This window comes from Haemorhous mexicanus, chromosome 6 (assembly GCF_027477595.1).
Source record: "Haemorhous mexicanus isolate bHaeMex1 chromosome 6, bHaeMex1.pri, whole genome shotgun sequence".
Classification (NCBI taxonomy): Eukaryota; Metazoa; Chordata; class Aves; order Passeriformes; family Fringillidae; genus Haemorhous; species Haemorhous mexicanus.
In genome coordinates, this window is record NC_082346.1 from 54,290,642 (window position 1) to 54,317,799 (window position 27,158).

The 27,158-nt window shown below is 42.5% G+C and overlaps 2 protein-coding genes across 2 annotated transcripts in view; one reads left to right on the forward strand and one right to left on the reverse strand.

Moving 5' to 3' along the window:
• The window catches only part of DEGS2 (delta 4-desaturase, sphingolipid 2), a 31,657-nt gene extending 29,391 nt beyond the window's left edge, over window positions 1–2,266 (reverse strand). Inside the window, exon 1 of the mRNA XM_059850321.1 lies at window positions 2,125–2,266. The gene's annotated coding sequence lies outside the window, so the exon portion shown is untranslated. The remainder of the gene's footprint in view (window positions 1–2,124) is intronic.
• On the forward strand, window positions 1,381–26,697 carry YY1 (YY1 transcription factor). The gene is made up of 5 exons (XM_059850322.1): window positions 1,381–2,239; window positions 11,182–11,344; window positions 20,657–20,717; window positions 23,148–23,306; window positions 24,423–26,697. Exons 1-5 carry the CDS (start codon window positions 1,543–1,545, stop codon window positions 24,603–24,605), a joined length of 1,263 nt encoding a protein of 420 aa, XP_059706305.1. The 5' UTR covers window positions 1,381–1,542; the 3' UTR covers window positions 24,606–26,697.
• Window positions 26,698–27,158: the final 461 nt, after the last annotated feature.

The following is a 27,158-nucleotide window of genomic DNA, read 5'->3' on the forward strand; positions in this document are numbered from 1 at the left end:
AAGGACTTCTGGCTACTTGTAGAGGCTATTTTACAATTACTCAGTCCACAGCTCCGCATCTTGTACCCATGACATCTGCTTGTTCACATCAAGACAGGCAACTGCTTCTTCGCAAATTCTGCTCCTGATTTACGCCTGACCCCCTACAAGGCCAATAACCCAATGCGATACACTCACGAGTGCTACTTTTCCCTCGGCACCTCCGCACACCGCGGTTCCTTTATGGGGTAAGGAAGGGATGTCCTGCAGCAGTTGGCAGAAGGGGAAGGAAGTGGAGTGTGACTGGAGCGCTGAGCTGCTGCGTTTGCAAGGCACGAACTGTTGTGTTGCTGTTGGAAAGGTTCTGGGGCGCAACGGAGTTCAGGGACGGAGAGGTGTGTTAATAATTAAGGCAAATACCTACACTTGATAGTTTAAATGAGGGGATCACTTCACGTAGTGGAATTTAGTACGGTAATTGAACTGCAATGCTTCACTTATTTCAAAGGCTGTTTCTCGGTAAGCGAGTTGGCGCACTCGGCCGCTGACCGCCCCGCCAGCCGTGCCTTCAGGCCGGGCTGCCGGCGGCACCGGGAGCGGGCGCTCCGCAAGCCCCCGGCGTGTCCGTGCGCATCTCCATGCACGGCTGCGGGAACGCGCCGCGCTCCATGGGGAACACACCACCCTCCAAAGGGCTTTCCAAAGGCAATAAAGGAGGAGAGGGAAAAATTCCCACGTGCCGATAACAGCTCAACTGTAACATTCTAACGCGCCGACCCTGCCCCCGTCCCAAGGCTCAGCCGCAGCTCGACGTTCGCCCGTCCATCCGTCCCTCAGCGCGGGCCTCGGGCGGTCAGCTCGGGCGGGGAAACGGCCCCGCCACGGCCGCCGCTGCCGGCCCGCGCTCCCCGCGAGGCCCGCCCGGGACACGGCGCGCGCCCGCCGGCGGAGCCGAGCCGCGCCCCGCCCGTTAACGGCCGCGCGGCCCCGGCGCCCCCTGGCGGCGCGGACTCGACCACCCCAGCGAGCGCGCACAGAGCTGCGGGGCTCGCGCGGGCGGCGGGGCCGGGGCGGTGCTTCCGCGCGGGGCGGAGCGGGGCGGACACAGCGCCGCCAGCCAATTGGCCGCTCCGCGCAGGGAGGTGCGCCCCGCGCTCGCAGCGCTCCGTGATAGGACGAGAAGGGGCAGAGGGGGCGGGGCGCTGCGGCACGGCGCGCCCCCGTTGGCCGCTTCTCTCGCCTGGGCGCGGCGGGCGCTGCCATTGGCCGGCGGGCGGGCCGAGTCCGACGGCAGCGGCCTCCGGGGCTGGGGTCCGTCTCGGCGGCAGCGGCGGAAGTCTCGCGAGGGAGCGCGGCCGGGATTTGGCGGTGCTGCCTCCCTCCCTCCTCCCTCCTCCCTCCCTGCCTGTCGCTGGCTGCGAGGCGCTGGTGTTTGTGTGGAAGGGGGAGGAGGAGGAGAAGGAGGGCAGGCGAAAGGAGCCCGAGCCTCACCATCCGCCGCGGGGAGCGGACCGGAGCCCCCTCGCCGCCCGCGGAGGTCTCTTTCCCTCCCCTCGCCCCGCCATGGCCTCGGGAGACACCCTGTACATCGCCACGGACGGCTCAGAGATGCCGGCCGAGATCGTGGAGCTGCACGAGATCGAGGTGGAGACCATCCCGGTGGAGACCATCGAGACCACCGTGGTGGGCGGCGAGGAGGACGAGGAGGAGGAGGAAGAGGATGAGTGCTGCGAGGAGTGCGGCCCGCACCACCCGCCCCATCACTACCACCACCACCAGCCCATGATCGCGCTGCAGCCGCTGGTGTCGGACGGGGACCCCAGCGGGGCGGGCGGCGGCGCGGCCGGCGGCGGAGGGGGGCAGCTCCACCTGCACCACCACCACCAGGAGGTGATCCTGGTGCAGACCCGCGAGGAGGTGGTGGGGGGAGACGACTCGGACGGACTGCGGGCCGACGACGGGTTCGAGGACCAGATCCTCATACCCGTGCCGGCCCCCGCCGGGGAGGACGAGTACATCGAGCAGACCCTGGTCACTGTGGCCGCCGCTGGCAGCAAGAGCGGAGGCGGCGGCTCCTCCTCGGCCGGCGGAGGAGGCCGCGTTAAGAAGGGCGGCAGCGGCAAGAAGAGCAGCAAGAAGAGTTACCTGAGCGGGGGAGGCGGCGGCGGGGCCGAGGGCGGCGGCGGCAGGAAATGGGAGCAGAAGCAGGTGCAGATCAAGACCCTGGAGGGGGAGTTCTCGGTCACCATGTGGGCCTCGGGTAAGTGCGCGCCGGACCCCTCCCTCCTTGGGCCGCGGGCCCCGCCGGCGGCCGCGCGGTGCGGCCGGGACAGTTTTGTTTTGAAGGGAGGCCATGTTTTGATGTGTGCGATGGGCGCCGCCATGTTCATCGCCAGGGCAAGTATGGCGGCTCCCCGAAAAGATGGCGGGGTCTGCGCTGCCGCCGCCGCTCCTGCCCGGCCGCGGCGGGGGGAAGGAGGCAAACATGGCGGCGGCCGCCAAGATGGCGGCGGCGGGGGGTGCGCGGGCGGGCGGCAGCGCCGCCGGCTCCCGGGCCAGGCCGCAATGGCGTAGTTTCTGCAGCAGGGGGAGGCGGGGTGCGGGGCGAACCTCCCCGCGCTCCCCCCGTCCCCGCCCCGCCGCCGCTCCCCGCGGGGCCCGCTCCGCGCCTGCCTCTCGCACTCCCTCCCCTCCCCCGGCCGCCGCCGCCCTCTGTCCTCCTTCTCCCCCGTGTCCCGTCCCGCCGCCCCTCCCCGGCTCCCTGCCTGCCGTTCCGCTCCCGTCTCTCCCGCCCCGCGGCCGCGGGTGAGGCGTGTGCGCCGGGCCGTGACCGCGATGTGCGAGCGAAAACTCGCCCGCCCCGACCCCGCGGCTCCCCGGCCCGGGGACGGCGAACCCCGAAATACCGTGTGGAGCTCGCCCGGGGGCCGCCGGCCCCGGCCCGCTGCGGTGGCCGGGCGGGCGGTGGGTGGGGCCTCCCCGCCCGGAGCCCGCCGTGCCGGCGAGGGGAAGCAGCTCTTCGCCCCCGCGGGGCTGCCCGCGCCTCCCGCCGGCTCGGAGGGGGCGGCCGCAAACAACCGGCCCTTCAGAGCCCGAGGGGCGCCGGGGGTGACGGCCGGGAGGGGCGGCCCCGGAGCTGACCTCCGTCCCTGGGAGCCGCGGGCAGGAAAGGGGCAATTCCTGGCTGGCGCTCAGAAACCGTCGGGCTTTTCCTCAGCTTGGTCTGAAGCTTTAAATAAGCTTTTTAAGTAGGCACAGGGAGACCTTGTAGTGGGAGATTCTGTTTTTTGAGGATTTTTGTGTGTGTGTAGGAGTGTCTTTTAAAGGCAGTAAAATCTTGTGAGGGTGTTGAGTATCTGTGGGGCTTGGAGTAAAGCTGACATGCACCTGCCCTACCCATTTTATTATTTTTTTTTTAATTTTTACAAAAATATATTGCCGGCAGCAATGCTCTGTAATCAGAGTTCTGTCCATAAGTAACATAAATGTGAAAAAAAAAGAGGTTGAATAATACAGTTCATGTAATATTTAAATTGGTGGGTGTTTCTTGAATAGTAAGTTGATAATCCATCTTGCATATCATATTTTTTCGTGCTCTTTCAAGTTTTTTAGAAAGAGTCTAGTAAGATAGAGATATTCTTGAAGCTTTTGATGTAGTCAAGAATGTTTGTATTCTGTGATGCTTGCAAATGACTGGAAGTTGTTAGAAAGGGCAGTGTAGAAGGGAAGGTGTATTGGACGGCTGAGTTCTGCCTGAAAAGATGGAAAGCACAGTGGTGTGGATTTTTGCTCTCTTTTTAAATACAGGTGATTACGTTAGCAAGTTTCAGAGTTATCTGATGCTACTGGCGTGTCAGTTGACAACCCAGTGAGTTTGATAGAAGTTCTTTACTTCTTGATGAAGAGTTTTCCATATACTATTTAGTAGGATGGTGTTCTCTGTGCTTCTGTATCACTGTATGAAACCGAATAAATTCCCTTGCGAGTAGTTTTATTAGAACTGACCATCCAAGAAAGATAAAAGATAATAGAAACTAATATAGTCTGCTGGTTTGTGGAAGCTGCTGGAGGTAGCTGAATGCAAGTGGCTGTGTGACTCATGAGCTGGCAGGATCCAGGACCTCGCTGAGATCAATTGACAATTTCTAGCATGCATTTGCACTCGGAAATTCAGAGTGCCTGATAGGATGCTTCCTTAGGACTGCATGCTAATTATTACTTGGCCAAAGTGAAGCATGTGTATAATCAATAAATTTGCTTCTCTTCCCACATACACAGCTTTTATATCAGGGTTAGCCTTATTGATTTTGGTGATTTTCTTGTTTAGGAGCGTGACTATGGAGCTCAGTAGGAATGATACCCACTTATAACTTACTGAACATTGAATTGCATTGCTACATTTAACTCAATTATATCCATGATTCAGAAGAATAAAGAATACCTAGTCTGATTTGACTTGCCAAAAAATGCCCTTCCAAAAGCAAAATCAAATACATAGGGAAAAGTTTGACTTCCCCCCTCTCCTTTGCACATCCAGGCACTATCCACCAGCTTCAAACAGCCTTAGTAATAACCTGCTCAGTTGAGAATGTTGTGAAGTTTTAGTAAGAATATTGGACAGGCTCTTACACTCATGTGCAGCTTACTTTATTTTACAGAAGGGGTCTGATGTGATCAAATGCTGGGAATATTTTTTTCTTTCTTTTTTTTTTATTTTGCCTTTTTTTTTCCCTGAAACATCAGAGGATGAATTGTTGCCAGAGAAATGGAAAAAGAAACAAAACTTGAGGCAGAGGGATATACACCCAAACCCAAAAAACCCCAACCTGAGTACCCTCCCCCAAAAACCTCAAACTAAAAGGCCAAAAAAACCTAGAATCACTGGCTTGCAAAAGGGTAGTTCTAAAGTTTCCCTAAAGAATCAAACTTCTTTAGTTTGAAGAAATATGGTAGGTTTGAATCTGTATTTTGACATAATTAAAGATTTGCTTGCATGCTGATTCAGTAGACTATTTTAAAAGCTAAGTGAAAAGGTAATCAAGACAAGTGATAAATAAGGCCATGCATCAAGATAAAACAATGAGCCCTATATTGCTGTGCATGGGATTTTGAATTGGGAAGAAGGCCACTTTGCTCCTCACAGTGTGGGAAGACAATGTGAATTAATTCCTTGTTACTGTTTGCTGGTGCTACTACATTGGCTTGTACAGGGATGGTACTAAATTTAACCAATCATAAATCTTTTTCCATAAATGAGTATAACATGTCTTGTAGCGCCTCTTGAAATGTGTAGAAATAATCTGTGAAATATATAGCAATGTGACTAAAGGGGACTACTTAATCCTTGTCTTATTATGTGGTTTCTTAGAAATTGCAGTACTGTTGTTGGCAACAATTTACACTTACCATAACTTTCCTTATCACCTTGGTATCTATGGTGATATCAAACTTGTGACCCATGATAAAGTGTTTAGTTTGAAACATGAGTGCCTTGTTCTGGTTCAGATGAGCTTTTCAGTTCTTAAGAATACAATTATTTGTCTTTCTTCATGTGTTCATGAAAGTAAGAAGTGAATTAAGGTGTATTTCTGAAAGGGTTGTAGAGGGCATATGGTGGATAGTTCAATCATGTTCCTGTAGTGTGTTTACTTTATACCAAATATATGTATCAGAAAATTGCATGTAGTTCAATTGCATGTAGTCCAAGTGAGACACCCCAGTTTGTAATAGAAAAATTGTTCTTATCAAGTGGAATTTATTTGTATCTTTGCTGAATTTAGGTTGAATCATTGCCTTTGGTGAATTTTTCCAGGTTGGGTGCACAATAGTGAAGGGGGAGGGGAAGGATCGTGAGAAATCACTTTGTCAGATGGTGCCTGCAAAACTGATTCTTGCATGCAGGAACATTTGGGAAGGTGGTGCTTAAATGCTGGTTGCACCAAATGCTGGAAATTTCAAGCAATTGGGGCTTAAATTCAAAGGCGAAAAAATGGATTAGTGTAACTGCATCTTCTAGGTAATGCCTCTGTCAGGCTCCCAAACCTGAAATAGGTGTTGGCTTAAACTGTTACTGTAAGCATAGTCTGCAAACTGTAGTAGCACAACCAGATATTGCCCACAGATGTTAAACTGCTCAAGTGTCCCATCCCTAGATGGGAAAGACAAAGACACAGAAGTTAAATGTATGGTTTGGAAATTATTTTCAATAATACAGGAAGCCTGTGCTGTGGACCCTTATTTGAAAGGTTGGGAGTTCATGTTGGGTTTCTAGAAGATTCTTCAACATCTCTTAAACTTACAATGACTCAAAAAATAGAAAGGTGTTCATTTTACTTGATCAGATTGCAGGGGTGAGAAAAATAACCATCTGCTGTCTGACCAGTTGTCTTATGTAGTATAAATGATAGATGACTCACTTAGTTCAGTTGTGGGGCTGTATCAAGGATGGCCAAAATGCTTTGCAATGACAGATAGGTAATGAGCTTCTTACAGAGTTCGTTATAATGGAGGCAGAAAGTGATTCTCTGGTTTGAAATGTTAAGATGACAATCTATTTCTGACTCTGATTAAGACAATGATCTAGGCTTCTGCTATAAGTATTGAATCTGCCCTGACATTTTTTCCAGTGATAAGATAGACTGTTCTCTGTGTTTGTTTTAAATGTATTTTCAATTTTGAAAGTGAAATATATGAATGTGGTTCACCATCTAAAATGACTCAGTTAATTTGCTTCTTAGCCCACCTTCAGACTGCAGTCCTTTAACTTGCTGTTGGACCCTCCCCTGGGGGCACTCGAGTCACTCCTGTGCTGACCATTCAGAAGGTCATAGTGCTTCAGCACAGTCTCATAAGTGCTGAAGTCAGATGATGACTGTTGATATATGCACTGGTTTTGTCAGTTCACGTCTCAGTGGTGTGAAATAAGAGATGGGTGACACAGGGAAAGAAGAACCTGTTCTCCATCTGTGTGCAAGGCACGTCAGAAGGAAAGTAACCTAGCAGCCGTTTAGGTTAAAAAATGACATACTGTGCAAAATGGAATTTTAACATTCAGAAGTGTCTGCTAAATAACTGTATTATTTAACAAGCTAATTACAGTTCTTTGCTTCCAAACATGACCAATGAACTAATTTGCCTGAGGAGATTGCAATGTGGTAGCAATAACCAAGCTGTTACCACAGTGCCTTGGTACTGCACAGCTGCTGAATACGTCCTTTATCCGGTAATTGCTTTTCAGCTGTTCCTAAAAGCAAATGTGTTTAACTGTGTGATCATATTTTAAGCTTAAATGTTCATCCTTTTAGTGGCTAAGTAGAATGTCTTTTAATTTGGTGCCTTGAGGAGGAAGCTGTAGGATCAGGTGTCATTGCTTTGCTACCAGGTGTATCTCGAAAGTTCTCTTTTGCACCCTGTTTTCCTCAGATGGAAACTGATTGAACAACAATATGTTCTCCCTGCTCAGTATTAGAGGAGGAAGATGGCCAGAGATTTGGCGATTTAGATAAAATCAAGAATAACAAGGAAAATCAAGAGTAAAACTGAGGAAAAAATAATGACAGAGCTTCTTGGGTTGAGAGTTAAGAGGGTCATCTTAGTAAGCTGGGGAGTTCCAGAGCTGTCAGCTGCAACTCAAGAAATGCACAAAATAATGGGATTCCAAGGTGGGTTGATTTTTCTGTGTGATAGAAGGGCTGTAAGAGATGGAGAAATTATGCTAATAGGAGCAAGATGTGATCAGTAAAGTATTGGGAAGCAGATTTTACCACGTTTTGTTATTGATTTGTTGCATGGAGTTATTAGTTTTATTCCAGTAATCTTGGTTCTTCCTACTTCATTCAATACTTGGGCTTGGTTCTCTCAGAACTTCAGGTTGTTTCACCAGTAGTCAGAAGACACAACTGGCTAAACACTGAACTTTCACTGATGTTAGAACAATGTTTGACATACTTGCTTTGGAGGACCTAAGTGGATCTGGTTCAATATGTGTGTTGCCCATATTAGGGGGCAGTGAGAGATGTCCAGATGGAAGGACACTGACCATGAAGGTGTGTTAGGGTATGTCCTAAAAAGGTGCACAGAACAACCCAGTTTAAACTAAGTACCTACCTAAGTTGGCATAGAAGAATGTAGGGGAGAGGCCATTAAAATTGTTCCAAGTTCATTACAGAAAGCTGCATTGGATCTATAAGAATAGTGCTTTAGCCAAAGGCCTTATATTTGAGTCTGCTCTACTCTCAGGTGGTTTTAAGGGACAAAACAAAGTAGATCAGACAATATATATAGTAGTTAATTTCCTTTGCCTGACTGGCTCCATGGCTCTGTCCGTATTTAACTCACATCCAGAGGCGTCACTGTAATTTCAGGGTTGTATCTGTGTTTTCCTTTGCTCTGGATGCAGTATGTTTGATTCTCTGATGCTTCATGAGAGGAAAAGGGGGAGGTAATTTGCTTGTAGTGGGCATGAGGACTTGCTGGAATGCAAAAAGCAGCAAACAGTTAACTTGCCAGTTAGCAGTGAGAACTATCAGTTCAGCCTGAGTGAAAGTTTGCTTGCACTTTACCCTCCAGACTTTGAGCTGCCTAGTCCAGGTTGATAGGCCATCACAAATAAAGTAAATTTGTGAATAGAGGGCATTGGTAAAATGTTTCCATTTCCAGACTACCTCCAAAAAAGTAGGGGGGTTTCTCCAAATAAACCCCTGGGGTTGGCTCTGCTGTGCTGGCTCCGTCCCCTTGTGCTGAGTGCTGTGTTGTTACTTTGTTTTCCCAATGACCTGATAATGTCACAGGATGGTCATGATACTAAAGAGGTACTGAAGTCTGCTGCTACTTTTTCAGAAATATTTGCCTACAATTACACTTCAAGGTAACTGTTTTGTATTTTATTGTTTTGGTTTAAATTTGTATTTGGAAGTGTGTGCTGCTGTAGAGATTCAGTTTTTTGTTAGAGGAAAATGTGGGTTTTTTTATTTTCATATAACTGTTAATATACTAAACAATAATTTCTCTTATGTTTTATTCTATCCAAGCAATATGTTTATAGTTTTTTGTGTTTTGCTCCAGTAGTCTGTGGAATTGACTTCTGTTGGCAGTCTTTTGGGAAGTAAAGCCACTGAAGGCTGGCTTTCAGTTTGGTCCTCAAATAACAAGAAAGCACTGTGGAATAGCAGACCTTCGTGCTAGGGAAGGAAAGAGCATCTTAAAGAATGTATACAGCATTTTCTAGTTGACTCATCTGATGTGAGGCAGGAAATGAAAACTTGTCTGTGTTATGAATGTCATCAAACAGTCAAACTGCACATTCTAGGTAGCTGTTGAAATGGCCACGTTGAGTGCAGGTGATCTCATTCCAGTCTACAGCATAGAGAAGGTGTCACGTTTAGCTTTGCAACAATTCTGTGCCATTCTGAGCTGCCAGTCTTTTTTCAAGCTTCTGTTAGAAAGAATAAATTGTTGCCAAACTAGAGGCTTATTGACTTCAATTTGTAACTCCTTCAATTGCTGGAAAACTTAACATATAATCCTCGCTAATGTAAATTCAATTGCTTTTTTAGAGCCCTGGTAGGGACTGAAAGGTAGTGTGGTGGTGAGTGGACAATTAAAAAGGTCAATAGTCAGTTTTGTAGTTTACTTTGAATTTAATGCTGCAGATAGTATTTTCTTATTTACACTTCTGTCTTTGCAGCGTTGGAGTCTGTTTTCCTCTTTCACCATGGAATATACATGAACTGCTATTTGATCTGGTAGATCAGATTAAACCTCAAACTAGCAGTAACATTTCTCAAAATAGCTTGGTGGCAAACATTAAAAGCAGGCATTACAAATTGAATAGAAATTTGTGTCTGGTATATTTCTTTTATTTGCTTGTCTTGTTCTCTCTTCCCTAGCCTGAGTTACTGAGTAATGACTAATGTTATTTCCTGTGTTTCTGTTTAGGGGAAAAATCTTGAAACATTTTGTCTTTTGTTTTCTGCCTTATGTTTTCCTATCTTTTTTATTTGGTGAAATACTATTTCTGTCCTACCACCTTGTATTTCCACTGCTTAAACAATATCTATAAAATAAAACTTCCTGTTATTTTTGTGTAGCCTCTTGTGTATAAAACAATTTCCAGAATCTTCTCCCCATACACATAGTAAGAGAAGTACTGTCAAGTTGTATTACATTGAGCTGAGTAGTTACAGCCATATATACATCTGTTGTCCCAGGTGTATTTGAGGGTGGAAAACAGGGTAGGTGCTGTATCTTCTTTCTGCTGTGAACGCTGCAGTGAGGAACATAGATGGATGTTTCTGTTCTCTCTCAGTTTCTGTTATAAAATAGCAAGAGGAGGTAGAATGCACGGTACAATATTTTCTAAGGTATGAATGTGAGTAGACAGCAACAGCAGGTCTTCCACCTGATTTCACTGCAGTCCTTGAGCACAAATTCATAGGAGGAGCTCTACAGCAAACAAGAGTATCTTAACTGGCTTGCAGATCAAAGCTTTGAATAATCCCAGTCTGCTGTTTACATAGTGGAGTGGGAAATAGCTTAGGCTGGCCTTTGCCACAGAAGGAAGAAGCCCCCTTGGGAGAGAGACACACAATTTGAGTTACTTGCTTTCTTTGAGATCTGTCTGCAAGTGTGAGAAAAACTTAATTTACAGGCAGATGCTGAAGCCTATCAGCAGTTATTTTTAAATTTCTTGTCTCTATGACACTTCTGTTGGAGGTCAGGGAAGTCTGAAGACTCTGAAGTAAAGATCAGTAGTCCTGACATCTTAGGGTAAGTGTCTGCTGCTCTTCTGATAGGCTTACAAAGTTAGGAACTGCTGAGTATCAGTGTGGGTATAGTGAAGATTAGTCCTGAAGAGGTTAAGGGAAATCAATATTTAGGCATTGTTGCAGGAAAAGTACATTATCTTTCAAGTGCAGCCAACATTTATAGGATTGTTCTACTAATTTCTGTATTTGTTTGTGCTTAAATTAGATATGCAATTTCTGCTTTTTTTCCTCACTCACTGTATTTGTTCTGTGTTCTTCAGGCTGTAATTGCATGGGTGTCTTTTTGTTTTTCACAATTAGTGTGGAAATCTGGAAGTGTGCAGTGTATTCTTTTAAATGTGCAGCAATAGTGAATTTGTACTGAGATGTAGCCTAATAAATTGTATGCTGTTTTGATCTCTAGTATGTATTGAATTCAGTATTTTGTGTATTTCAGATGATAAAAAGGATATTGACCATGAAACAGTGGTGGAAGAGCAGATCATTGGAGAGAATTCTCCTCCAGATTACTCAGAGTACATGACAGGGAAGAAACTTCCTCCTGGTGGAATACCTGGCATTGACCTCTCAGACCCCAAGCAACTGGCTGAATTTGCTAGGTAAGTAGGAAGAAAGGAGCTTTAATATTGTGTTCTTTTCACTGGTTTAATTATGAAACTGTTAGGCAAAATGGTATATTTAGTATGGTTTATAATTCCATTTAATTATCTTCTAAAACAAAGGATTTAACACAGCATCAGCTGCTCTGTTCTGAACTAAAAGAACAGAGTTTTATATTCAGCAGTGAGTTCTTCAGTGTCTTCCAGTCTCCAGTTCCATTAGGTAAGACAGGACCTAAATACATTCATTGATAGACTGCATCACTCATTGCTCCAGGTAACCCTGCCTTGGGATTGGACTAGATCGTCTCTAGAGGTCCCTTCCAAGCCCAGCAATTCTGTGATTTTTACATGACAGAATATTCCTTTAATGTGAGTAGCCTTAAATTCCTGAGCACCAAAGGATCCAATAAGTGAAATGCTGCATTGGGGTTATTCAGTACAAAATAGTAAGGCTACAGGATTTAGCTGGGAACCCCACTTCCTGTTCTTTTTCACCTGCTTCTTAAGCTGAAGATTTTAAATCACTGTCACGTTAAATTGCACTTTCAAGTGCCACTGATAATTGCAGTTTCGCAGTCTGTAACTCTACTGCTTGTATTTTCTCTGGTGAGTCAGAATTGTCGCTCGTTTACGTATCAATAGGCTGACCTGAGGGCCAAGGTGACTTTTACTTTCAGGCGGAGGTGGCGTGGCTCGCAGCGGGGCGGGGCGGTGACAGCGCCCGCTGGGCCCCGCTCCGCTGCCGAGCGCTCGGGGCAGCCCGTGGCCACCAGAGGGCACCCGCGAGGCCGCGGAGGAGCCGCCCTGAGGTTGGCTCCGCTGCGCTGGCCCCGTCCCCCGTGCTCCTCTCAGTGCAGGGGCAGCGTGAGTGCTCCGTCTCCAGCTGTCTGAGCACGGCTGCTGGCTGTCTCCGGCTGCTACTGCCGCGTTTTCCTAAGCTGAAAGCAAAACATTTGTAAAGCCACATTCATTTTCATTTTTGTCGCAGCTGGCTGTTCTTCAGAGCTTGGGTGCACGGTTCTGATGCTCAGAGCAGGTGGACAGTCGCATGTTATCCTTACTGCCTCGTAGAGAGAGAGTGTACCTCTTTCCAGGTCGTTGCTAGGTGGTCTGGCTTCTTGGTTAGCTGGATCTTGGTGTTCAGTGTGTGCATTTATTCCTGTTTCACCTTTTTGATCTTTCTGCTTTTTACAAATTATGTCCTATTACTCTGTAGTGTGTTTGTGCTGGAGGAAAAACAGCATGGCCTCATCCCACAATAACTTTCACTAAAGCCATTGAACTAGGAGTGAATTTTGAAGGCTCCTAGTAAAATAGTTCTGTAGGGCTTGCTTCCTGCTTCAGACTGTCTGATCTAGAAATGTATAAAAGCACATTACAAACAGCTGAAAACAGTGTTCTATCTGAAGTGATGGGTGGTTCTAGCTATTGATACTCTTCTTTGTGTTTTACTATCATTTATCAAAGTTACTGTAATGCTCTCTGGGACCTGCTGAGGAGTTAATACAATTTTTTTTGAAAGCAAATATTTAAGTGATACCCTTGAGTGTACATAGTGTTCCAATTCTAAACTGTTACTTACATATTTCTGCTCATCGTGTGTTTAGAATGGTGTTCTCCATTACTTTAAAACATGCTAAAATCTTACTCTGGTTCTATTGGACACTGAAGTACTGAATAGCTGTCTTTTGTTAGGAAGGAGGAATAGTTTCTTGCAGGGTGTTCTCCATCAAATACTGAATATTTTTTCTTCAGATTGAGTTAAATACTTGAAATGGTTGTCAGGATTTGGGCTTCCTGAAATGACCAGGCTGCTTCTATCAGATATGTCTGCATATTTCTGAATATTGTGGAATGCTTTAGCTTGGTTTCAATTGAGAAAATAGTGGCTGCTGGCAACAGTTCAAAATTATTACTTTTCTATATTTATAGTATTTCAGAATGTTCTAGGAAGTTCCAGAGCTGGAATTTGTAGCATGTAGTGGAAAGATTCAGTTTTATGTGTACAGCCTCTTTTCTCACAGCAGATAAAATGTAATCTCTTTTAGTCAGAAGATAAATGTGTGATGGTAGAGGAAGCACCTTGCTTGGATATCACCTTTAGTAATATCCCCAAGTTGCTCAAAACCTGTGAAAAATTGTTCTCATAGCTTAATTGTAGATGCATGAGAATTTAATGCATTTTCTAAAAAAGGTTATTTGGTTTCTGGGTCAGAAGTGATGACTGTCAAACTTTTACTCTTGCCTTGCGGTATGTTATGTCTTAAATTAATGTGCTTGTTTATTCTTCTGAAACTGAAGAGTATGGGTGTGTTAGAATTTGAATATTTCTTGTTAAGATCTTGTCCTCTTACAAAGAAGTGTGTTGAAGGGACTCCTTATCTAATGAGATGGATTCAAGTACTGATATCTGCAGACTACTGTTCAATTGTCTTATTAACCTTGTTGTGTGCAGTATCACTAGGAACTCGGCATGGCAAGCTGGAAGAAAAAATTTGGTTTCCATGGCTGGAATTGGCTTTGGAGGTTCAAGGAGTACAGCTTTTCATGCTAAAAGAATGTGTTTGTTTAGTATAAAGCTCTGTGAAATTGCCAAACATTGCTCATTGCTTTACAGTTCAGAAGCTCAAAATTTTTAGTAGCTGTATTGTGAAAACTTTTAGCAGCACATGAATCCGAAAAGTGCTTCTAAACTTAGGTAGCTGTAAGGTTTTGAATTACAAATTTGTATTTAGATTACTTGAAAAAAGAATTGTGATTGTCCACACGTAAGTGTGAACTGGCTAGTAAAATTGTATGCTAAGTGCATTGTGTGTAGTTGAGAGAAAGTTGTGTAGGGTTGCTTTTTGGTTTTCATTAAAGTAGGAAGGAATCTCACCATACATTTGTAGAAATTACCTCATCTGAACCAGGCTAGATCCACTGTTCATAACAAATGCAGCTTATTTTGATTAAGGATAAATTGGTTTTAAATACTTGCACTGATGATTAGGAACAAAGTTCTGAGGTTAAGCTTAAAACCAAAAAACTTGAATTCTATTAGTAGTAGATTTTGAGCAAGGTTCTGGTATTCTGATCATGATCTAGTTAGTGAAAGGTAATGCAGGGACAAACCTGATGTTTGAAGTTGTTTGTAGCTCTGCAGCCCTTTAAAAAAATAATTCAGAACTGTAGTAATTGAGCAGCTGCAGTGGCCACCAGTGCCCAGAGCTTGGTGGCTCTCTCAGAGTGAGTGGCTGTGGTGTCTCTTGTGATGCAGTTGTCTTTCACTGCCTGGTATAGAGGATATGTCATTGAGTCATGTAGCAGGAATCTGAATCCTTTAACTGGAACTCTGACAGTTTTTCCTGGAAAAGCTTTTATGCATTTTACGATTCCATTGAAAACACTGAATAAATAGGCTGCGTCAGAACATTGACATGTTCAGTAATGCATAGATGAATGACCAAAAGTTACACCTGGCTGACAGTTTATCACTTTTTACAGATTACTTTATTCTGTCTTAGGAGTCTTTGAATTTTCTCTAGCATGCTCTGAAAACACAATAAAAAAGAAAAAGGAATTCCCTTGCAATCATATCAAAATGTGAAATGTTAATTGTGAAGGATGTGCTCAGAAGGACAAAACCTAATAAATTACCATGTTTTCATTGGATACCTTTGACTGGGAAACTGGAAATCCCTTCAAGTGGAGTAAAATGCTTCATCCAAATATAAATTGATGACAGCTCAGTAGTTAGCTGTGAAGAAATAATAGCTGCTTGGTAGTGAAAACTTAGGAAGGTAGCAGGGATATTTCTAGAATGTGCATATGGCAAATTCCCTCAAAGCAAGCCACTAAAAAGGATTTGGTTGCCCGCTCCCTCCCTCTTGTCCTCCAAATACATGACTGAACTGGCTGAAGACAGAACACAGACATCAGTAAAACAGAGAAATAAGAAGGAATATCCTGTAGCTGGGAAATTGGCACAGTAATGGGTCCTGGTGGTAAAAACTTTATTCTTTGTGGTTTTATTTTCTGCTGATCTTATCTTTTCTGAAGGAGAGCCGTTGTAAGAATGCCTTCCTTTCTATCCACTTTCCAAACCTATAGAAAACAAAGGAGAGGAAACTGCATTAGAGTTTGAAATAGGACACCCTTTTTAGAAGTGACAAAGCCTTCTGGTCATCCAGATTTATAACTTAGGCCTCTTTATGAGATGTATGCTTTTGTATTGTTCTTGTTACAGAGAAGCTTGAAGGGCAGTAAAGTGACAATTGCTTTACCCAGTATTCTTCTAGGGGAGGGGACATCTCCTGCTCTGTGCCCAACGGCACAGGTCAGTGTCCCTGTTTATACATATGGTATTCCTCATAACTGGGACAAACCTAGAAGTAGAATCATGGAGTGCAAGAACTTCTTGTGGCAGTTTTCTTCCTAACTGTGACTGAAGCATGTAAGACACTGGTTGTTCTTGGGTTAGGTAGATTCCTAGGACACCTTGTGCCACTCCCCTTTCATCTTGTTTATCCAAAAGCCAGTTCAGCCAGTTCCAGGAGTTGTTCAGCACAAATAAACTCTTGCAGTAGCACAGGGCTGTGATGCTCAAGTTGGTTCTGCTCAGCAGGGCAGTGCAAGGGGAATGGCAGAATGAGGGGAACACACCACAGTGCCAGTAACACTGTTGAGAGAGAATCATTTCCTTCACCTTTGACTGTTCCTGGGAAGGTGGAGGGGGGGGTGGCCATCAGCACAGGTGAATATCATTGCTGGTCATCAGAGACCTCTAGGATGTGTTAAAGGAGTTGCCTGAGAGAGAGAGTAAATCTATTAAGATTAGCTTTATGTACAGAGGGAGCAGAAAGGAGCTGAGAACACAAAACTCCTTAGCAGTGACAAAAAAAGGGAGATTGTGGAGCAAAGAGGAAATTCTGTACTGTTATTTGAATTTTATTTCCTTTCTTCCCAGCTTTAACACCATTTCTATGGCTGACTTTTAAAATTGCATCAATTTACAAGTCTATAAGTTATGGAGTTGGATAGGGATTTGGGGTGAGGATTAAGGTTCTCTTAGGATGAGGTACTCTCAGTTCAGCTGTGTAGATGGAAGGAGGTAGTTAGGTTTAACTTTCAGATACAGCACAGTGACAATATTGTTTTCTTTATTTTGAGAAACTGAGTGATTTAATACATGTGATTTCACTCAGACTCCTTATGCATGGATAAGGGAGTGTGCTTTTATGCAGCTCATCTGTAAAGCTATTGCGTTGCACACATTCCTGCTTCCTCTGTTGTCACCCATTCCCTCCCTCCGCTCCCCCAGTGCAAGTTAAGACATAGCCTTTAATTGCAGTGTCCCAGTGACTTGATCCAAAAGCTACAAGGTACTCTTCCTGATGGTCACAGTTAATTGATTTGCAGTTGCCTCTACTCAGCGCAACGAATGTAAACTCACCGCAGAAATGAAAATTTTGGTCTTGCTGTTTAAATTGACTTTCTGCAAAGGCAACTGTTTCTGAAGTTCCACCCCAGTATTAATATGTGTGTCTGTAGTTGTGTTAAATAGTGATATTCGTTAGAGTTCTGTTTTTGATTAATATTTCAGGCTAAGAAAACTTGGATGGAGCTGGTAGAGATGCTCTACTGGGTGGGAGCCAAAAGTCTAACCACCAGCAGCAAGAGCTACCTGCACCAGTGTAATTAAGATCAACAGCACAGATTCTAGTCTGGTCTCCTTTTGCAGAAAGTTAATTTTAAAGTAAGACCAAAATCTTTTTTTCTAATACATTGAATATGTAAGTTTTTAAATTCTTCTGTGAGGGATTTTCCTTATGGCTTCTGCAGCTTTGTGAGCAGGATGACATTTTTTGACACAATGATCTACTGTAGCTGCACCTGTGGTGCTCATGCCCTCGTGACTTTAATCCAGGTGTACAAAGGGCCCAAAGCTTCCTCCTGCTTGTGGCACTGAGATACAACCTGGACACTGTTTGCCATCTCTTCTTTTGCATTGTCTTCTGCTGTTTTGTTGATAAGCCTGCTTATCTGTGGAACCCTGTGTATAAGTACAGTCTTGTTCCACATTTTAGTCTTAACATGCTGTGCCTCCATGAAAAATGAGAAGATTTTAAATTACTAATTTTTTAACTGAAGCCTTTTGTCATTTGTGTCCAAATGTTGAAGTATACTTCTGGGCTGATACTGCTTAATTTATAAACAAAGATTGATCATTTAAAAAGACCTGGATGGACACTCATGTTCTATGCCTGCTCAGACACTGAACTGAAAAATCTGAGTTGTATGTTGATGCTGCAGTCTGTCCCATGTCTGACCATCCAGTTCACCTGCAATTGGTTCTTTAAGCTTCCTTCCTGCACTGGCCCAGGGTATTTTCCTTGTCACTCTATCTCAACAGCCTGTTAGAAATGCTGCAACAGTGTCATCTCTTTCTCACAGATTGACTTAATACCAGAGGTAAGATACAGGAGTCAGGAAGAGGATTTAACAGGAAGCTTGAAAATGCAGGCACTGCCCACTAAAGCTATTTGGCACATCTCTTGTTAGCAATTGTCTTGGTCTAGTCACTCCCTTTACAGGTGGCCAGTTTAGACTTTGGAACAATAGTGGTTTTACACATTCTGATCATGTCAGGGACACAGATCTCACACCTCGGAAATTTTTTTTTGCTTCATTTTTTTGGGGCTGGGGGATTGACTCAGCCAACATTTAACAGGTTGATTGAATTAGAAGGAGGTGGTTTTGGCACCAGCTTTGTCTCCTAAGGATATTTGTTCTCTAATGGAATTAAATCATGACACACTGTTCTCTCATGTCCCATCTTGTCAAATCATTCTTCTGTGACCATTTTAACAGTTGCTCATTTCCTGTTTTTAAAATCACAGAGACATAATAAGGAGAATCCCATGCTAAAAGTAATGGAAAGCTTTCTGTAGGGGTACTGTAAAGACAGCTTTTGTGTGTGTGTGTTTTCCTACAGCCTCAGTACCTGTAGTACTATTGAGTCTGGAACCTCACTGGGGAGTGGAGTCAGTCAGTTAATCCAAATCACTTGTTTGGAGTCAGGTATTTTACTACTTCACTCAAAGAGACTACGTAAACTAAAAGCAGCACAATCATTTTGTATTCCAATTGTGTTATATAAATTAAGTCTAATCAATAAGGTCAACTGTAGTCTTAGAAAAGATAGTTACAATGAAAATTAAGGTAATGAGGAGACTGCTGTACAGCAGCAGATGTAGTTTGCTATATTCAGAATGTTTCTGCCCTTAAGTTGATAAATCTTAGTTGTACTGCTGGTTGTGGTGCACAAGAGGAGCTTTGTGAACACAAATACTTTATACCCATTCACAAGCCACTGTTAATATCTGTGAATGTGTTTGTAACCCTGCAGGAGACTGTAGTGTTCTTCAGGAGAGCTCTGTACCTGCCAAGTGTAGTCTGGAGATGCTGAGGCAAGCAAGAGTTTCCCATGTGCCCACTTAGAGAAAAGAGCACAAACAACCTCTAAATCCTTGGGGTTTAGTGTTGTCTGTGAAGTGGCTGTCAAGTGCTTTAGTCTGTAGATGATCACTTGAACTGTGCTACATCTGCAGTACTGGAAGGACTCAGAGTCAGGGACCAGTGATAGCTGACAGAGCCATGGGAGACTTGTCTATCACATATCAATCCACTGGCAGTTGTAAGATGATTTTCCTGGATCTTCAGGACTTCTGAGGGAGTTTTTTCACTGCTCTTGCCTTAATTCTCCCTCTTCTCTCAGCAGTCCATGTGAAGGTAACACGTGAAAGCAGATTTCAGCCATAGGAGTGTGACAGTACCAACTAAGTCTGGACTCCACTTGCAGAAACCAAATGCTTTTGTGGTCAGAATGGAGGCATTTTAGTTTATTTTCCCTACAGCTTTTGGGAGGCTTTGAGTGTTTAAGAGTTGTTTAGCCATTCTCATATAAATTAATAGAAAGAGATGAAAAAAAGACATATGCATTGCTTAGAAGTCTCTTCCCCAACCTCGTTCTTTTATATCAGTTTCCAGAAACAGAACTAATGTGGATTAAAACTGTCATGGATAGCAACAGACACTTTTTTTTCTTAACATTAAGAAGAGTGTGTACCAGAATTGGAATTCTGATAATTCAAATTATTTTGCTAATTTCAAGCTACTCATTCTGTTTGAGACTGGGGAATAGCACCAAACCTGTGGATTAATTTACAGATATGATAATGTAGGTACCTTGTGACACAGAACTGTCATGTGCTGTATTGCCAGGAGAAGCAGTTCAGTAAACCCACATGAACACACTAGCTCTGCTTCCACAGCAAGATTTGGGAATGTGCAAAATCTCATTGCTCACCTAAGGGAATCTCAGCTGTATGGGGGTCCATTTATTTATACCCACCTACTGCTATAGTTAGATGGAGATAAACCTTTTCTTTTTAGTTTTTTTGAAGACAGCACCACAGGTTTGAGAAATAAAGACAACTGAAAGTGCAGTGCAGTTCCCTAGGATCACATCTGGCTCTTCTGACTTTCTGATAGGTGGTTGTTCTACCGCTGTTCAAGATTGTTTTGGGACTAACTCACTTTACTGTATATAAAATAGATCTAACACATACAAGCAATAGTTTGCTGGGCTCCTTATGTAGCAGTGGAGGTTAGTGGCCCCCATAAAATAATGAAGATCCCTGTCAGTAAGCAGGGATAAATTGGTGATTGCTTGTCAGTTGCCAAGAGTGGGATCTGTGTGCACAATACCTTAAAGTAAGAATAATTACCATTTCTGTGGTTGAAATGGATGTCTGTTATCTGTATAGATTGCACAGCCTGCCTGATTCTGCTTTCCCTGCTTCTGTAGAGTTTTCTTTAGCAGTCTTGTGTGATGAAAATATTTCAGAATGATTGAACCTATACTTCTTCATGTCCTGCTGCACGGATGGAGAGGAAGTGAAGCTAAATAGGCCACATGGGTACTGGCACAGCACAAATAGAGTTTTCAAACAAAACCTCCTAATTGCAATTAGCATATGTCAGGGGAAAAAAAAAATCTCAATTTCCACATATTCAGAGTATTAAGAAGATAGTATTAAAAGTCTTATTTTGTATTTGAGAGGTCCTTCTGGAAAGCAGAGCATTCCAAATGCTGAATTATACTGGTAATATTTTTATGAAAGTTTTGAAAATGTTGAAGTGAGTACTATTGACACATGTAATACTGGGGGATAAAATGTGCTCATTATGTAGGCTCTCAGGGGAGAAGAGCTGTCTACTAATGTGTTTCTACTAATATTTTTTGTACTGTTTTTTATCTTTAAGAATGAAACCAAGAAAAATTAAAGAAGATGATGCTCCACGAACGATAGCTTGTCCTCACAAAGTAAGTGAAGTGCTCAGCTTCTGAGTAGATAGTAATTTGTAGATCAGAATTTTGTATTGATGTTTTCTCTTGAGAATGAATAACTAAAATATCTTACTGTTAATAGTATACACTCAGTTAAATGTATTTTAGTTGTCATTCTCTAGAGGCTTCCTTTAAAACCTTTCACTGAATAATATATTATTCCCATTCCTTGTCTTAAGGTTAGTGCATCCCTAATCTTCTGGTAACCATGATGCACAGTCCCTAACATGCTGGTTTTACTGTTGTGATTTCCCGACACCCAAGAATACATACTTGAAAGAATGTTCTGAAAGCTGTTCAAAGTACGTTCCTAAGATCTATATATCCTCTGCTTGGAAACTATGACAGATTTGGAGTCTAGATCAGGAATCAGCAATTTATGGTGCAGATGCCAAAGTCAGCTTTATTGGAAGACTCTGAATTGCATTCCACCGAGCTGGAAAGTGCATCATCATGAAAGAGAGAGGCAGGCATCCTTGAGATATGATTCTGATCCACTGGTAGCAAGGAAGCTTCTGTCTTGAATAAATGTTGCCAGTCACCTAGATTGGTAGCCTGGGGCTTTGCTGCATTATCCAGCTTTTGTAGTGCTTCTTTTAGCTGATTTAGTCTGTGACTAAAACAGACAAACACAATCTTGCTGACTTCTGGTCTAGATAAGTCAGGACAGATAGCTATAAGAGTTTTCCATTAGAGAGCATGAATAGAAGGCTACTTTCTGACAGCCATGGTGTAAGGAATTTTTTGAATTCCTCTTTGCTTATATTGATTTCCAATTCTCCACATTCTAAAAGTGTCATGTTTTTTTGTAATACAGTATGCAGAGATACAGGAACAGTTATATTTTACTATACCAAGGAATGTTACCTTCATTTCTTTGATTTGCTTTTTCATAGCCGCAACTTCATCTAAACGGGGAGGGGGGAAAGAATGTTCTATCCTTCCATTTTCTGTCTAGTAGTGTTTGTAGGCTTTATGCATTTATGAATTCAGTTTAACAAAAGAAAAACACTGTAGCTGGACCTGCTTCTCTCAGAGGCAAGAAGGAACTTAGAAATAAATGCAAAAAAAAGTTGATAGTCTGTTTACTTTGGCACTACTTTGCCCCACCTGGTTCTGCTATGTGCCATGAATGGTGACACAGTACTTCAAAATTAGCCAAAGTGGCTTTAGTGCATGAAGAGAGAACTCCTGAAAGTGACATTTCACCCCTTTTTGTAAGAAACAAAGCTTATTTAAATGTATTTAGGAAATAAAAGGACCTGCATAATTTAAGATTAGCAGTTTAACAATCCTTTAGGTACTGTTAAATTTTATGCTTCATAACACAGTGGTATTGGCAGACTAGAGTCTTATATAAGTTTAAATAGTATCACTACTAGTATAGATAGGATTTATGATTAATAGGATTTTATGAGGGATTTTGAACCTCGAGGAAGACATTTCTAAAACATATGATAGATTTGTGTTGATTGTCACTAAGAAGTGAAAAAAATGTTGAAAGATTAGGTAAACAGAGTCCCAAGACGCTGCTGGCTTAAGCATACTCTGGAATCAAAAGTGGTATTCCTCTGTCAGTGCAGGGTTGACCCCCAGGTTAAGGCTTTTGATGCTTTACCTGAATAAATGTGTCTTCTGCTTTTGGGTTGAGCTGGGACTAACACTGTATTCTGCTGCCCAGTATCACTTTGTAGGTTTAACCTGCAGCAGCAGTGGCACTCTCTGTCTCAAGGGGGTAGTGATGAGGCTGCTGCCGGTTTGGACAAGGCAGTTCCTCTAAGTTATGTGCTGGAAACCCTCTTGCTCCATTTGTTCTCAGAAATGTGGAGGACAGAGAAGGAAGAGGACAGAATGTTGGGTAATGGTGTACATACCACTTGGAACTAGGGAATAATCTGTGGTGTATTAGAGATTATGTAATATATTGTAGTTCTGTAGTTTTCAGAATATAGCACTTTGAAGAGTACACCATAGGTATCCATGAATTCTCCTTCTGTCTTTTGTTTTTTTGGTTGATTTTTGTTTTGTGTTTGTTTTTTTTCCTCTGAAACCTGTTAAGTGCTTTTGTTTGGCTTATTCATTTGCTTCTGTCAGAATCTGCATCTTCTCCATAAGACTGTCCTGTTATTCATTTGGCTGCACATGGCTCATAATACCGAATGAGGAAAGGGTTTGGGATCTTTTTGTTTGGGTTTAGGGTTTTTTTGTCAGCTTTTCAAATGATTAGGTTTTTTTTTTTTTAAATTGCTTTTAAAAAAGTAAATGTAAGGGATGTTCTTTTCGGGGCCAACTATTAAGAAAGTATTCAGGATATAAAAGCATTTTAAATGCTTGAACTGTAGCAGATAAAACCTTCTTTATGAGAACTAGCTTATCTACTAATTGAGTTTCACTGTTCTTTTTAAGGGCTGCACAAAGATGTTCAGGGACAACTCTGCCATGAGGAAGCATCTGCACACTCATGGCCCTCGAGTACACGTGTGTGCAGAGTGTGGCAAGGCCTTTGTGGAGAGCTCGAAACTAAAGCGGCATCAGCTAGTTCACACCGGAGAGAAACCCTTTCAGGTACTGGCTCACCTGCAGGCTCGAGTGCCACCACTTCCCTGGCAACCCTGGAGACTCCAGCTATAACCTGGCTTCCACAGGACTTGGGCATACTCGGGCTCTGCTAAAATCAGATGAGGCATTTGAAAAACTGGGAGTCCCCTTGAGTTAATTAGGCTATCATTTAATTATGGACATGGACTTCTCTTAGAAATTGGTAAATTGGATGTACATGGGAGATATCTTTCAAAATATGATGTAAAGTTGCCCTCTATAAAAATGAAGTCTGCAGTTACTAGAGAAGTAAGAAAATGTCTCTTTCTCCTCATCATCTTTTCAGCTTAGTGCTTGTGGGCAACTGAGACTTGGGGCTGCTTGCTCAGTTAGTTACCTCAGGGTACTAATTTTCAGTAGGGTTTATTAATCAGTTTTCAACAAAATGATGGAGTCACTGAATCTCTTTCCATTTATACTGAGTGACGTGGGCTTCTGCCACCAGAGGTCCCCTGCCCTCTGCATATGATACTCCATATAAATCTTTAAAGTTATTCCTAGTCTTGAGCACATATGTGCTCCCCAGAACAGACTTAAGATATGTAGTTTTTTTTGTTATTATTTTCTAAAATAAACGATTCCAGAAACTTGATTTGCAGTCCTCAGGCATTCGATTGGATGCATGCACTGAATATTCTAGGTAGTAAATATAAGTATATAACACTAAATGTTCTGTCCTTTTTATATCAAGCCTATCTTAAAAGTAAAGCAGGTAAAATGAGAAAATTTTTGCAAATCACTCAGAGGGGAAGTTCTGATGTGAAATGCTGTTTCTGTTTTGTTGCACAGTGTAGGTACAGTTTCACATGCAGAGAAGTTGTCTTTAGTGGAAGTGCTTGCTTGCATGCTGGAGGCCATTTATTTCCCTCTTTGAAAACAGAAATGCTATTGTATATATACTGTATATTGAAGTCTTGCAGTTTTTAGTGCAGTTTACAGGGGATCCCCGCAGCTTCACCCAGAGCAATTTTCAGCCTCTAGTTTCATGTTTGTGCAGTCTAGTGATTTAAAGAAGACTGTTTTTCTGCTCAGTGGTGGAGATGAGTTCCACTAGCTAACAGAGTGTTGTTTTCCTTCCAACAGTGTACATTTGAAGGATGTGGAAAGCGTTTTTCACTGGACTTCAATTTACGCACACACGTGCGAATTCACACTGGCGACAGGCCCTACGTTTGCCCGTTTGACGGCTGCAATAAGAAGTTTGCGCAATCAACCAACCTGAAATCTCACATCTTAACACACGCTAAGGCCAAAAACAACCAGTGAAAGTTGAGGAGAACATTCTCGAACTCAAAGCATCTTACAGGAAAATCAATTGGAAAGAAATACGCCTCCCCTTTGTATATTGTTTCTAGGAAAGAATTTTAAAAAAAAGAACCCTACAAAACTAAAGGACGTGTTTTGATAAGTAGTAAATAAAAAGCAAAAAAAAACCACACAGAAAACTTGAAGGTGACATTGCTAAGATGATCCACCTTGATCTGTAACCCAGTTTCAAGAACACGGTGTTTTGTAAAGTGTGGCCCCAACCGGACGGGTCAGCTCATGAACTTGCATCAGAAAAGACAATTCTTTATACAACAGTGCTAAAATTGGACTTCTTTTCACATTCTTATAAATATGAAGCTCACCTGTTGCTTACAATTTTTTTTAATTTTGTATTTTCCAAGTGTGCATATTGTACACTTTTTGGGGATATGCGTAGTAATGCTATGTGTGATTTTCTGGAGGTTGATAACTTGCTTGCGGTAGATTTTCTTTAAAAGAATGGGCAGTTACATGCATACTTCAAAAGTATTTTCCTGTAAAGAAAGAAAAGTTATATAGGTTTTGTTTGCTATCTTAATTTTGGTTGTATTCTTTGATGTTAACACATTTTGTATAATTGTATCGTATAGCTGTAATGAAATCATGTAGTATCAAATATTAGATGTGATTTAATAGTGTTAATCAATTTAAACCCATTTTAGTCACTTTTTTTGGAGAAATACTGCCAGATGCTGATGTTCAGTGTAATTTCTTTGCCTGTTCAGTTACGGAAAGTGGTGCTCAGTTGTAGAATGTATTGTACAGGCACTGACCGTTTATTAACACCTGATAATATGTACATCCCCCATGTAATAGAAAGGACAACAATAAAACAGTGGTCCTAAAGAAAGAATCTGGCAGAAAATGATCTGTAAGCGCAGTCAATTTTCTTTTGTTGTCCAGAGCAGTTCTAGTTCCTCTTGACCTCCCAGAAATTAGAAGCTAAATAAACTCAAGTTTCCTTTACTTTGCATTCAATTACAGTGATTTGTGATGCAGTTAATACCACATCAGGTGGTATATCTAAACAGAATTGCTGACTGTAATTCTGGTTTTGAGTGACCTAGACTTCCATTAACTGGAACGATGGATTTGGAGACTTGGCAGTGTAGTGGGGAGTGTTCTGTGTGCCTGGACAGCAACTAGGTAAAACAGTACAGGAAATAACTAAATGGAAACCTTTTTTTAGTCAAGGTAAGGAATGTTGGCAGTAACAATAGAAAGTGGAGGAGTGGTAGGGTTTGGGTGATCATACCAGGAAAAAAAACTTTCTTCTTTTGGCTAACTTGCTTGAGTGTAATGATAAAAATTTTTGGAACCTTATTGGACACCTTTTGTTTCAAAACAAGAACTTGAAGTTCTAAGAGAACTAGATGGAGTTGAGTTTTGATGGTCTAACTAAGAGTGGTTACTTCTCATTTGTTCAAGTGTTCAAAGAAAACTTAGCAGATGCTATAGTAAAATGTGACATTAATAAACAGAAAAAAATGCAGAGAAATGCATAAGTTATTTTTTAGAGGCATGTAACATATTTTAATGCAGTAAAAAGTGTTGTTAATCTTTTTCTGAATTCTGTTCTTAAAAGGTTCATCAAAGTTTTCATTGCTAATACTGTAAAACTTAATTTTGAGTCCAGTGTTGGTGGTAGTGGCAAAAACATGGGTAATAAAGAAACTGCACTTAAGACCAAGGGAATTTTCATCCATACATAAGTTAATCTGAACACTGCAACTCTAGTCTGAGGTTATTAGGAGTAGAAGGAAAGTTGGGACATTTAATTGTAAAGTATGCGTTAGAATTTTGGCAGTATTTTTTCTTTTATATATAAGCAGTTTTTGAACAGGACAATATACTGAAACTTGTATAGTTATAGTTAAATTAAATTCTGTATACAGTTAAATTAGTGTCTATTCTTTTTGGAAGGAAATAAAATTAATTCAGTCTAGTTCTAACTGACCTTACATTTTTTTCTTGAGCAGTATCTGTAATGGTGTTAGGCTTACACAGAAGTTTGCTTTCCTGTGTCATAAAGTCATTTATTGAATTGCAAGGTGTCAGTACTTCATCCTTGAACATACATTAGGGACTGAACTATGTTACTTTAAACATACATTTGAGAGTAAGTTATGTTAAATATTGATTTGAGGACCAACTGGGAACTGTAACTGTTATTGCCTCTGGTTATATTGCATCTGATTACAGAGAGACACTTCCATCTAGGCCTCAGATCAGTAGCACTCAATGGACTCCTGAGTGTAAGTAGCAACACAGTAGCTTGAAAGGTCTTGCTTTGTAAGTACCTAATTCCATACTGGGTATGAATAAATGCAAGCATTGAGCAGCTGCTATAACTTGTTTAAGCTTTTAAAGTATAATTGGCACACCTTGCTCTTAAAACATCCTGCTTAATTGATTCCAGAGTTTCCCTCAAGGTTTTTCAGTGAAGAAGTGGCAGGATTTGAGAATAGCAACAGAGTTGACTTTGAAACCACCATTCCCAGCGTGCTATTG